The following is a 14,384-nucleotide window of genomic DNA, read 5'->3' as shown; positions in this document are numbered from 1 at the left end:
TTCACATCTGGCACATGTACAGTATAATTCCCATGCATATTATTAATTCAGACTGCTACAGATGCTGGAGGCTTGGATGTTATTAAAAATCTGGGAAAGAGACACAGCATGCAAATCCTAGTATTATCAGTTAAATCACAGAATCACAGAATAGTTGAGGTTGGAAGGGACCTCTGCAGATCATCTGGTCCAGTGTCTCTGCCAAGCAGGGTCATCTAGCTCACATCTCACAGGATGGCATCCAGGTGGGTTTTGAGTATCTCCAGAGAAGGAGACTCCACAACCTCTCTGTGCAACCTATTCCGGTACTCTGACACCCTTACAGTAAATAAAAGTTTCCTCATATTCAGACAGAAATTCCTGTGCTTCAGTTTGTGCCCATTGCCTCTTGTCCTGTTGCTGGGCACCACTGAAAAGAGTTCAGCCCCATCTTCTTGACACTTGCCCTTCAAATATTTGTATACATTGAAAAGGTCCCCTCTCAGTCTTCTCTTCTCCAATATATTGGCTATTCATAAAGTAAAGTAAAGAAAAGTAAAAACTAGTAAGTGCTAAAACAAAAACCCACTGCCCATAGCAGGGAATTTTCCTGCCTGTATCATCAGAAAAACTCTGGAAGAAGGTAATTCTAAACCCTTTCCTCCATCAGCACCCTACAATTAGTTGTAGTCATACATTACATGCACCTCTATCAGATTTTAACCACTATATTGTTCCGCATCTTCCCTTTTCCTCAAGACCAAGATTCAAGCCCTACAGAAAGGGCATCTTCAGAGGAATACTGGGGGAAGTCACTGAAATTCTGAGACTGGGTAGAACATTTAACTTTATGGTTACCTCCAGCCTCAAAATGGTGTGCTTCATGTCATTTGGTCTTTAAAGCATTAAAAAAGCACTGAAATATAAAAGAATTCTTATTCCTTGACTGACCTCCAATGTCTACACAAGCTTCCTGAAAAGAGAACACAAGCTTTGTGAAAACTGGAAATAGCGCTCAGCTGTCAGCAGGTGACTTTATAACAAGTGGCCAGACTGCTTTAGCTACATCCTAATTAACCTCCACGTTCATGCAAGCAGCCTCTTTTACACAAATTTCTTATTACTGCAGCTTCCAGAAGTTTGTGAAGTAGGTCCAGAAAAAGGCAACACAACTAAAGGAGAAGAGGAGTCAGTCTGTGATGGGTTTGGAAGCAACAGGCTCTCTTCCAGAGGGCTTTCCTTAAGCACATTACCAAATCCTTAAGTACTAGATGGCAATCCATGGCCTGTTCCCATCTGCCTGCAACCAGACACACATCTATGAAAGATGGACACGGGGCCTTGCCTTCATTTGGCACTGGCACCATCCAGCTGAAACAGGAAGATACTGACATTGGAGTTCTCTTATTCTTTTAACAGTCGTCACCTTAAAAAAAAAAAAAAAAAAAAAACAACACGTGCACCTGATGCACAGTATATTTCCCATTTTCCTTCATTCTGTTTCCCTCAGCATTTTTCCTCTGTGCATTCCTGGAAGTTAATCAAGTTGAAAACTGTAATCAATCATGTCTACCAGGGAAGTTAGAACAGTTTAAATTGGAAGCATTACAGACCTAGAAGTAAGTAACTAGACTGGATTTCGTTTCATTATAACAGTATTTAAATATGAGAGGCTTACATTCACCTGGAATAAGTTTCATTTATAAGTTTTAATGACAATTATGTTCTCCTTTGATTTCATTAAAAAAAGACATTTGATGATGATAGTCCTAACCCTGCCAGCAGTTGTAGCCTGCTTGTTGGGCCCATTGCATGGGCAAGCTGAACTTTCTCATAGCCAACACCATACCAGGAAGCAAAGTGGCCACCACTTGTGGCCACTTCTGATCCCTTTAGTCCTGGTATCTATTTCAACTGAGCCTCTGTCAAGAATCCAGACAAAAGGCTCAAATTCATGTTGTCTTTGGTCGAAGCACCTTGCTGCAGGTCAGCCTTGCCACAGCCCTCCTGGGCACTGCAGAACATGCTTATCTACTTAACGGACTTGATTAGTTTCTCTAAATCCTGTAAACACATCCATGCATTTGAATAATCGCAAGAAAAACATCTGTAGATCCAGTCCTGCTTCCACTGATGCCAGTGCAAGTCTTACTGACTTCAAATGGCCACAAAGCTTCAAATGTCAAAATTACAACACAACCTGGCAAAATTACAATATATATATACACACAGAAAGAAACATGGATTTAAAATACATTGCGATAAAGGATTTTTTTTTTTTTTGCTGGACAAGAATCTTCATGAGTTTGCTTCAAAAATAAAGGGGTGCAGATATTTATCACATATACATAGTATATGGGTAATGGAATCTGTTAAAACTGCTATTCCAAACCAAATTACAAGCTCTACTGTGCAATTCAGTTATTTCAAAACTTTACTTCTTCACCGCTTGTTAGGCCCAAAGTAGCTTTTTTACAGCTTTTTTCCCCAGATACTAATTTATTTTTTTTTGGATACCAAGTACCTTACAGAACTCTGACCACAATCACAAAATTTCCAGTGCCTCAACTCTCCATCATATCCAAACAAGGGTGATATTGCCAGGAATCAGCTGACGTTCCCTGATTCAGGGACAACCAGTGCCAACGTAAGTCAGAAGATCAAGCTCCCTGCCTAACATAGCCAGCTGCTAGCATCAGGTCCATCACAACTCAAGTACGGCACAGGAAAACTGCAGGGAAGCTGCCAATTACACAAGGAAATTTGCATAGATACAGAAGTGTGACTGTATGTTCAAGCGTACACTGTAAATATGTACTATAATACTCCAGAAAGACATACATCTCAGTTTAAAATCAGAAAATTTATCACAGTCCCTGCTAGAAGCACAGCAGCCATACTATAGAAGAGAAGCTGCCATTCTTTATATCTTCACCTAGAAGCCTGTGTGCCTCAGAAATTCAGATTGCAAATATTTTAACACCTGAAGTGAAAACAGTACCTCTTTCAGGCATTTTGAGCATTTTAATTTGTGGCTTCGGAATGTAGCCATGCCCACACTCCACTGTACCCCATCATACAGGATAACAGACATCCCTGGCAGAGCATCACTGTATTGTAGTTTCAGTGGGTTGGTACCAAAGCCCTCTCACTTTGTCATTTCTACCTTCACTCCAAAAAAAGTTAGTATTGTTCATCTACCAACTTGTTTTGGCCTTCACTAATCAAATGCAAGGTGCTGATCTTTGTCCCTTGTCCTTAATTTTCCACCTTGGAAACTGTATTTAGCAGTATCACATCAGCCTACATTTCCCATCTCACATTACAAAGATTTGCAGTTAAAGAGGATTTTTTTTTTTTGCTTCTGAAAAACAAGAAAAGGAACAAATACGTCCATTGCCCAAAAATCCTAAAAATCCTACTTGTATAAACAATGTCCCATTTCCAAAGCACATAGATTTCTTAAGTTCAGCAAACAGACTGTCTGTGCTGCATTTACACAGAGCCATGTTCATTCATCACTTTCAAGTCTAATTACCAAGCCATTTCCCTCTTGGCAACCTCTAATGGCCAGAAGAGTTAGGTTTTACATGGTCAGGATAGCAAGGAATAACAAATACCCATAATTCTTCGCAGCTGTGCAATTTGTTAAGAGTCTCGAGCACAGAGCAGGGAAGGGATTACTGAGAGGCAAACATTCCTCCCCGTGTGCTGCTGTATCTGGACCAGCCTTGCGGGTCTCCCTTCAGCACAGCCTCTCCTCCAAAGAGCTGTAACATCAACTTGCAAAAGTAAGGAAAAAAATAAAGTTGTCACCAGCTCACGGAACCTATCACTAATTAAAGCCACGGGAAAAGTTTTCAGGACAGTGGAAAAGACTTTGTGCATCGTGTAGCTCACCTCTCCCAGCACATTAATCCATGAAACATCAGTTTTGTTTGAAATATGTCAAGTGGTAGGTTGCCTGAGCTTCTCCCACAGGACCAATTCACAGTGAAGGATAATTCACCATCTGAACTCTTCCTAATTTTCAGAGGTTTTTCCTGTCTTAATGTAATCATTTTTGCTATTCTAAATTCATTATGTACCTCTACTTTCTTCCCATTTTTTCATCAGTAGATTTATCATTTCTTCTTTAGAATCAGTTATAGTAAATGTCTTCCTTTTTCCTCACTGTCAGTCCATTCTCTTTAAGCTTCCTCTAATACCTCGATATAAACCAGAGTGAAAAATCTTCCAAGAGGGCTTGGATATACTAGATAGAGGGTTAGACGTTGTATTAAAATTAAGGAATTATGACTTGGGACTGTAAAATAAATAAGACACTGTGGCAGACCTGAGTGCACCTACAGTGTTTGCAATGTCTCGTGCAGTGACAGAGGCTCTGCCACATGATGCAAAAGAGACATTGCACATTATGGTGCAGGCAAGAAGATTCCTCAGCTTTCTTGATCTACCTGCAGCTGGTTACAATAAATTACCCAGTCTATTAATTTGTATGTGCTGATATTAATTTGCATCTGCTGATGAGATGGGATTGTTTAGTGATCTCTATAGAGGGTTGGGAGCAAAACGTTTATGTTTTAAACCCACAAGCTTTAGTCAAATCTAAACAAGTAATAATGGGTTAATGAATATTTGGCAAAGTGCTCTGAAGAGCGTAAGCAATTACTCACTGTTATTTCACATCTGTATATCAGATCTGAACCGTGCATAACACTACTCCCACAGCTTAATAGTTTATGCTTTTCTGTATCTCTGGACACATCCTGTGAGGATCAGGAGAGGGTACCTACCCAGGAAGTTCTGGGATGCAGTGCATTTTCTGCACAAGACCCACAACCCACAGAATCCTAAGTAGGATTTAAACTAAGAGGTAAAACTTTTCCAAAATTGTATCACAGAGAGTTTTTCACTGCCAAGATGGAGAAAACCTATTCAACCAACAGAGAGAACAGGGAGACAATATAAACAGGTGTTTCCTTGAAAACTTCAGTATGGTTAGTAATAGTACAGGAAATGGATCTCCAGAGGCCACAAATCGTTAGCATCTCTAATGCATTTGCAAATTCCTACTGTGCAAAGTCAGCCTGTAAAAAAAGGCCATTTCTAATAAGTGCCTTGTCTGGTTTCCTACACCATTTAATTTCAGATGAATTTTATGAGAACTCTGCTACATATTTTACCTCCCATCTGGTTCAGATTTGACAATGAAATATTTGTGTGTCCCACCCTGTTCTTTTTAAAGCTCCAAAACCAGATGTCTCCAGCGCAACATGACTGCAGCAGGTCATACCACATTCTTCAGCAAGCTGTGCCAGGCCTACTACCCCCCACAGACAGTTCCAGGTAAGGTAAAATTGGGTTATTTACCCCCTAAAAGAATAAAACAAATAAACAAGCTCAATGCCTTTAGGGCATGGGGTGAAAAGGCTGATTAAAATATACTATGTCTTATTCTTCCAGAAGGTTTTATCTTGATGAAGCAGTGTTTCTGAAAACTAAACACATGAGCGTTGCAGCAGAGGGATTTTTTTTTTCCTATTGGCTTGATTCCAGCACACATTTTTGCAACTTCTCTGTTGTGAAAAGCAGGCAGGTGTTTCAGTGAATACCACAGGGTGGCTAGCGTTTCTAGGAAGTTTACAAATGTCACAGTTGCACACACTGCATATGAGAAGGATGCTGATGGGGATGTCTTATATCAGCTTTTGCAGTTTCAGCAGAGAATGTTTTCATTTTCTTAGTAGTTTCACAGGGCAGCTCTACGCTACACAAGACGACATCTCCTTTTAAGTAAACAATTCTAGTTGCTGAAACATCAGAATGACTGATGTCTTTAACCCATTTTTGCAGATATAAATGGCCCCTTCACAATACGGAGGGATCTGTATGGATGCCAAGGTAGCTTCTTTTCCAGAAACATGATGGAAAACTGATGCTTCTTTAAACTAGATAAATACTTTCTACATGCATACATGTCATAGTTCTTCATGCAAATCAAACAAAGCAGAAAAAAACACGTAGCTGTTCACTAGAAAAATTATTTTATGAAAAACATGTCCCCCAAGAAAGACTACTTCCATAGCCTGTCAAATTTTAAATGCCACAGCAGCAAATAAAACCTGCTATAATACTCCCTCAGACAAAAGCTAAACATCTCTCATATTGTAAGAAGATTGTTAGCTGCTTGCAGAAGAATCCCTTTTTAAGGTAACACGTAAAAGGACATACGCGCTTCTAAATTTTTTGATGAAATTTGTCCCTGTCTAGCAAAATGCTTGAATGTGAGTTTAAATTTAAGCATATGAGTAGTCTCTCTGGAAATCCCAGAGTTATATAGCATATGATCATTTGCTTTGCTTGATGGAGGCACTATACTAGGACGGTACAACAACCCTGGGAAAAGAAAGGAGTTAGTTACTGGAAATAAACGCAAGTTAAAACCACAGAAAAGAGCCGAAGGGCATGAGAACCAGTAGAATCCTTCCTGCTAATGACATGAGAAAGGATGAACTCCACCAACTTACCTGTTTATGCCAAGTGAAATACTCTTATAGTTAAGTCACAAACACTACTCTTCTGCATGTGGAATGATTTTATTTAATAAAATAATTCTAGAAAGACAATATACTTGTGATTGCACAATGTAAAATACAAAGTAAATTATCAGAGAATGATGTCTGTGATTTTTGTAACAGGGTTACTTACCTTCCCCTTTCAACTGCCAGCGCATCTATTTCATCAAAGAAAAGAATTGAAGGAGACACCGCTCTGGCTTTCCTAAAGATCTAAAAAAACAACCATGAAGCACTCAGTTTTAAGGCACTGAATTTTTTTTTACATACTGCTGTCAACCCCTGCACACCTCAAAAGCTACAGAACATCGCAGAACAGACATAAGCTTTGTGATCATTTTTTAAAAACTGACCTTTTATTATATTTTTATATTCCTGATCCTGTGTAACACAGGCTTATAGTGAAAATTACTACAGGATCCCTAATCTGATGTGCATCACTAGGCTAGTGCAGGATGAAGTTAAACAGCACAAGGATCCCTTCTGGTTGTTGTTTGGTCGTTTAAAAAAATTAAACCAAAAATTTTTTGGAAAATTTAAAGATAACCTTATAAACACAGAAAAATTTGAATGCCAAGAAAAGTGAACATCATGTATAGCTTGCACTTTCTCACCTCTCTCACTGCTCGTTCAGACTCACCAACATATTTATTCATCAGCTCAGGTCCCTGTAAAATTAAGAAAAATAAATGTTTTAAATACATATTATATTTACATCCTAAATGACTGTCAAAATCTCCTAGTGTTACATTACTGATAAACTTACAAGGAATTTTGACAATTTGCCACTTGCAAAAGTCTTACTTGTGCATTTTTCAGCTTACCTTCTACCTATACCCAGTTTTCTTGCATTTATAGCACTGTGCATGCAAGTAACTATGCCTGTAGGTTAATCCTCTTACTACAGTGCTTACCTAGTACTTTAATGAGAAACAGCACTAACCAAAAAAATAAACACTTGGGGGTTCTCAGGAGTTGTGGGATCAACAACAGCAACAAGGGGGCTGCAAGTCAGCCAAAAAGATCATTTATGGAAAAGCATTTACTTGTACACTCAACATGCATCCTACCTAGCCAAGCACTGAAGCAGTGACTTAAAACCATGTTTAACAACACTTTTTTGAATCAGACAGCCTGCAAGTCCAGCAAGGAGCAGCTGCCATAGCAGCACACCTGAAACCCATCCATGAGGCACTCCATCCCCAGCAAGAAAGCTGTTCAGTGTCTTCACTGATTTGCATTCCTTCTCCTCTCTGCCAAGCACAATTATTAGTGCCAGCTGCTGCGGTGCCTGTTTATACTCACAGCCCTGTCCACCAGGAAAAGACCGGAGACCACAGGGTCAGTGCTGAAGTCTTGAGCAAGTACTTACAATTACAAAAAGCAAAACAATGTAGAATTCTCAGAGCATTTTCTGTTTTGCTGTATCCCGTAGGACAGGCTGCTAAAATAACGCTTCTTAATGAGGCTAAGATTCTCATGGGATTGGTAATGACTCATTGACTTCAGCCTGGTTTGCATCAACATTGACCTGCAGCCATGACCAGCGATGATTATCCACTGCCCTGAACAAAACGAGCCAGTGGCTTCGGTCTGTTTTCCAGGGAACAGGTGCCCTCATAATTTCACCAGCAGAAACAACGTCCTTCACAGCTGGAAAACTGCACAACCTTCCTGTGCTTCAGTGCTATGAGCACCTTCAGGCAATGCTCTGTGCTGAGCAGTAAGGCAGCTTCAAACAGCAGTTATGCTGGAACCAGGAATGTGTGGCAGACATACACCAGCAGTGACAGAGCTTCTGGTGGTCCCTCTTCCAGCAGGACCACCTGGTCTTTGTACCCGGATGGGTAGAACACACATCTTTTACTCCGAAAATGTAGCACACTGTTTTTTTGCAGCCTCCCCTCTCCACTTTCATTTTCAACCTTGCAGTATGTTAGCGCACTGACTTTATCCTGACACTGGCACCACTGGAAAGCACCTCTGCAAATGTTTGGGAACGGACGTATATTGTAATAAGAAAAGCATAAGTTATCTGGTATCAGCAAAGCATATTGGCTATGCCACAGTACTATTTTTTATTTTATTTTATTTTTTAGTGTGGTCCATTACCCATAGGGCCAGGTGAGACACAGCAGCAGCCAGCCATACAGGTAAAGCCAACTGTGTAAGGGCTGAAGAAGAGTACCATATGCCTTGCCAGTAGGAAACAGAAATGATACAAGCGCTGCTACCTTCCACATCCATCCTTAAAATTACTGCTGCAGTATCTCAAGTTAAAATGGCACCTGTAGGCTTTCAACAACTTCAAAGTCTATTGGACGCCTATATAAGAACAGAACTGTTCAGACACATAACTCAGGAAGGACAAAGAAAAGGAAAAAGGAAGGTGAGAAGGTGATAGAGAGTAATGCAAGGCCTTTTCCTATATTCACTGTGAACATCAAAGATGAGGAGCAAGCAGCCGTTTGTGAAGAACAGGCTTCTAGCTCTAATAGACAGCATCCAGCTGCCCTGGGCCCTTGCCATTCATCATGTTCATTGCAGATGAGAAATGTGATAGAGTGGGCCTAGCAACTGCCGAAGTAACAAGACAGCAGCTTTCACTTTCTGTCTAGCTTTTTGTCAAATCTCCGCAGATTCTACCCAGGATTACAGATTTCTCCTACTACCTTTTTCTCAGAGCTTCTCTCTCATGCCCTTGTTCCCACAAACTGTCTTCATCCACATCAGTATTCTCATGGAAGCCAACATCACAAACATCAGAGCCAACAGTGTACTCCTCTAGTATGACAAACAACATCAAATAGTCTGACATTTTCTCTTCTTTTGTCTGAGCAAAAAATACTTAAAACCAAAACTACTCCCTTTGTGCTTTAAGGTACAATATAATTTCAGATGCATGGAGTTTTATTTTTAATTACGCATTAAAATATGATCAAGGCAACATCAAAGCAATACATAGTGTTTAAAATGTTTCCAAAGAGAATTATTTTGAATGCATGGTTTTGCTGTAAGCTTTAACATGAAGTTTTTCTCAATTTTTCTCTTCATTAAGCAGCAACACCAGGTTAAAGACCACTATGTATTAATGACCTGTGCCCTATGGAGAATTTTCATCAAAGTTGATTTGAAGAAGGTCTCATAGTTTACCACTCACCAACAATACCAGAACTGCCATTCAGAAACATGTCTTTTATTACAAGCAGCTTAGAGCTCTTATTATACACGGCAATAAAAGGAAAAGACTCCAAAGTGAAAGAAAAAGCACACCAAAGAAGAGGAATTGGTATACGTTTCATCTAATGCAAACACTTGAAACCACAACACAAAAACTAGAAACGTTCAAAGAAGCTGGATGTAGGAACTGAACTGGGTTAGCTCTGGTCCAAGCCAAGCTGAACGTCTGCCTTACCCTGTGTGCAAACAGGTTGTCCTCTGGCTGAGATGGATGGCCGCTCTTCCCAGGGAGCGGTCTGTACGCCAAGCAGCCCAGTGGCCATTACCAAGCTGCTGGCTGACAGCTAAGCACTGCTTCCAATTTTCTGAAAGTTCACCTTCTCTTTTCAGGAAACTCATTTAGAAGTTGGAGACTATTCAAGAAATGCCAGGAGATTTTTTATTATTATTATTTTTCAATGCTTTTCTATTGCTTTTAAAAAAATCAAATGACACGAACCGCACTTATTCAGCAAATTGACAGTTGGTGAAACATCATTTTTGGCCTGGAGGTGACCATAATGATTCCTTTAAAAGCTGTTTACAGCTGTTGATATACTGACCTAGAGGTGCTAGTAACAAATGGTACAGTTTAATGATGCATAGCTCTGCTCTCTTCTGCAAGAAGGAATCCTCCGTATGAAAGGATGGGAAGAAATAAAACCTGCTCCTTCTGGTCATTTGCACAGTGACTCCAAAACCAGCAAAAGATTTGGAGGAGGAAATTGGCAGAAGTAGCTGTAGCTTAGCCATGCATATAAGCATACCATTTGTGAGCTACAACCCAGAACAATAGTATAAAATCTGCCAATTCAGGCATGCTGCATACTGCTGAGTTTTGTTTATTCAGCCTCAAAATAGAGAGAGTTGTTTCCATGCATGCTCTGTTGAAAGACTATCCCATCCTCCTTTACAAGATGCATTCCCCTTCTGTCATGATGCCTCCCACGTGTTTATCATCTGGATTGGGTGTAGATTTTTCTCTTATATTGGTAACCCTTTTTATAGATATAATATAAATTGGTAGCCCTTTTATATAATATATAAATATGTATTTATATACATAAAAGAAAAACATCCTTACATTTTAAATATGATCAGAATAAACTCTTGAAAGATTAACTGCTCAAAAGATAAAACCTCTGCATACAGGCTGCAACACAAGATAAGCTTATGTACACATTGTTATGACAGAAGTTCTCAGTATTTTCAAACGGCAAGGGCAACATCTGGTATCCCTGAAGTTAAAGAGTATCAGAGAGTATCAGTAATTTTTCTAATCAGTGCTTAAAGCCACTTGGGGATTTTTTCCACCTGAAAATACTAGGGTAATGACTTTCAACTGATAAGAAATTTAATCTGTGACTTTCCTCTCTCTCTCTCTCTTTTTTTTTTTTTTAACTGTTGTGACAATCAGGTAAGTTATGTACTTATGCTTGAAGAAATTATTAAACAGACATTAAAATATCAGTCAAATAATTAACGTTTAATTTCAAATTAAGTATACAGGAACAGAGCTCTGCACAGTGAACCTCAAAAAAAATAAAGCTTCATGTCAAAGCAGTTCTGAACTCCTTAAAATGCATACCCAGGGCAAGGTTTATTTGCCCACATGCAGACATCTGCATCTGAGTTAGACATTCACACTAACTGATTTGGACAGACAGGCATCTACCTTGCAGATGCGATCCACATCACTCTGATGTGCTAATTTCTCAGCCTGCCAGAGTAGCGCCGACAGCCAGCTCAGATGAGCAAAGCGTGATCCCAGCCACCACCAGCACAGCCTTCATGGGTTAGATGCAACATTTCGGCTTCCCCCTTCCCAGTTTCATGACAGTGCAAGTGAGAGAACCTAGTGTCACGTCAGCAACCGGTTTGGAAGAACTCCTAAATCAGTTATCTTGGTTAAGCTGCATTTTAGACAAACATTCAGTAATAAAATGCAGTATATTGCTTGCTAAGAATAAAGCCTCCTTCTTCTCTTTAATGCTGTTTAATGACTTAATCTGCATCGCTCAGATTCTCAGCAGCCTGTAAACCCCAGGCTCAGCGCACTCACCGTTTTAATCACTTCCTCTCCCTCTGCCCTGCATACCAAAGGACCTTAAAAAAACTTGTTGGCACCTGTCTGGTGTTTTAAAAACTTCAAATTAGACAGGTGCTTGTGGGCTCAAAGTATCTCAGGGAATGGCTGGCAAAAAATTGTGAACTGTGGTCCTTGCAATTAAGTCTCTACCAGCAGCGCCATCAAACTGCTAAGGCACTTTCCTTTATCGACCTTGTTCGCCTTCTGTCTTGACCAGCAAGCTTTAGCAACAACCTGTCTGGGCTTCTTCATGTAACACAGAAGCCAGGATTTGTAGTGTGCAGTGAACTGATGGGAAACATTGAATTAATTCATGGCACATTCGGAGAGGGCCCTGTTGGGCACAGCCTCCATGATGGTTTGTCAGGACTCGGCGCAGGCACCGGCACCGCAGTATCAAGAGAGAAATTCTGTGGGGGCAGAGATGAAGCAGACCCAACAGCACCCCATCCCACCCACCACAAAGGCCCCTTTGCAAGTCACTCGTGTCCAACACGGATTTTCAGCGCCCCTTCCTATTCAGCACTGCATTTCCCTACAGCGCCAGCACTCGGGCCCAAAGGCTGCCATCCACTACTCTGTTTAGGACCAGGCTTGTTACCAGAAGGGCACTATCCATGTGGGATCAACCACAATATGGTGAAAAAAAAGGCAGGAAATCAGCCATCCATGCTGCAAAACATACTCAGAGCCATACTTCACTGCTCCAGCAGCACCCGATCCCCTGACTGCCATTTTACCACATCCCGACTGCTGACAAACCTGGCAACTTCAAGAGGGGGAAGCTACGTTCATTAATCTTGCAAAGTAATTGAGAAGGGAGAAGGAAACTGAGATGGGAGATTATTTCCAAATCATTTTCTGTCTGCACGTTCACTGTTGGAAATCTTAGGGTATGAATGGAGGAATGCCTTATTTTCAGTTGAGTAAAACATGCAGATAGCCTGAGCACCCACAGTGTTCATAAAGTATCTCCAATTGCTCTCCCTTGTGGAAATATTAGAGCATTTTCAAAGTATGTTGTCTCATTATGCGCTAATTAACTAGCATGTTGCTGTAAATGTGTTACTACACAAATAAATATAACTATATGTAAATAAAATTTGCCAATGTTATTGGATGTTTGCCAGTTTCCCATAAAACCACAACGCTTCTTCATTTTTAATCTTATATGCATCGCCCAGCCAGTCACAACCACCCAGCTTTCTTATTTCATTCTTCTACTCGCAGAAATCCCCGTCGGAAGGCTAAACTATCTTCCCAAAATTCAGTGACAGTTCTTCACAAAGCAAAGCAGGCAGCCTTTCCAAGCCTCATTAATCTGTTTTAACTGCCCCAGCCAAGAGCTGAAGGGAAAAGCTGAGGAAACTTCAATTGGAAAATATTTTGACGTAATTGACCCAGATGACAAACTAAACTTAAGCACATGTCAAGCACGGGGAGTGGTACAAAAGCATCTGCAGGGTGATACAGGAAGTTAAATCAAGCCAAGGTGAAGTCAGAGCTCCGAGAACAGTGTATATTTTTGTAATTACTGCTAATTGAAGAAAATAAAAGATGCCTGCAGCCCAAACTCTTAAGTAACGGAAAGTAAAATGCTGGGAATAATTTCTAACGTGTTTATTTTTGTCTATCGCAGTTAGAGCTCCTAACAAACAAAACTTATATTTTAGAGCAGTATATTACATATCACTTGCTTGCTATTAACGTTCTTAAATGCTACTTACCATCATGTTTTCTTTTGTTTTTTTTTTTTTTTTTTTAATATTGCTTTCATGCTTTATCATATTTACAACAATTATTGTGTCTCACTTAGACAGCTGAATTCTGAGAGATTTAACTTTTGGAAATCTTAATTTTCTGTAGGTCTAAGCTGTTTTCTGTCAGTATCACTAAATGAGTTTTTGCTTTAGTTTTGCTTTGAAACAGAAAAATATTAAGAAGCACTGAGCAGCAAGAGGAAAAATGATGCTTCTAAAACCATTATGAACATATACAAGTTGCATAATTTTTCTTGGTATTTATTTTGTAAACTTGGGTAATCTGCTTGTTGGACAGAAAGCAGAACTCAAAATCCCTTGTTGATACAACCCTGAGCAAAAGCCTTCTGATATCAGCAGAAAGTCTCCCTCTGACTTTAGCAGGCTGAGTAAGTACAAGGTAATGCAGGACACCATCACCAACAAACGTCCCTTCTGGTACACTGCATCTTGGGCAATAAAGGGGGCAAAAGGATTTTCCAGTCCCCATGGTCCTTCTGGGACTGGCAGCCAAAGAACAGCTTGTACGTGGCTGATGGACTTTATCTGGGTAGGTGCTGCAGCGGTGCCTCATCAGCCTTACAGTGTAAGAGCAAGCTTCAGCGTTCATTTCAAAACAGGTTAATACAAAAAAGTACAATGGCATCGTTGTTAGTAAAGTTAATCAAATAGATATCATAACAACAAAGAGAAAATAAATAAATAAAAATCAGAGATTGTCTCTCTGCAAGTTGCCTCCCAGGAGGCTAACAGAAAATC

General features: G+C 40.0%; 1 protein-coding gene across 5 annotated transcripts in view; it reads right to left on the bottom strand.

Moving 5' to 3' along the window:
• Positions 1-14,384, bottom strand: part of AFG2A (AFG2 AAA ATPase homolog A) — a 189,830-nt gene that overhangs the window by 139,642 nt on the left and 35,804 nt on the right. For all 5 annotated transcript variants that reach the window (XR_014692649.1, XR_014692650.1, XM_084518088.1 and 2 more), the window contains exons 12-13: positions 7,172-7,225; positions 6,691-6,770 (exon numbers count right to left, since the gene is read on the bottom strand). Coding sequence is in view for 3 of the 5 variants with exons in the window: in XM_084518088.1 (XP_084374214.1) it covers positions 6,691-6,770; positions 7,172-7,225 (134 nt within the window). In the remaining 2 variants the exon portion in view is untranslated. The remainder of the gene's footprint in view (positions 1-6,690; positions 6,771-7,171; positions 7,226-14,384) is intronic.

This window comes from Aythya ferina, assembly GCF_964211825.1.
Source record: "Aythya ferina genome assembly, chromosome: 4".
Lineage (NCBI taxonomy): Eukaryota > Metazoa > Chordata > Aves > Anseriformes > Anatidae > Aythya > Aythya ferina.
The sequence above is the reverse complement of the archived record's forward strand: the minus strand, read 5'-3'. Positions and strand labels throughout refer to the sequence as shown.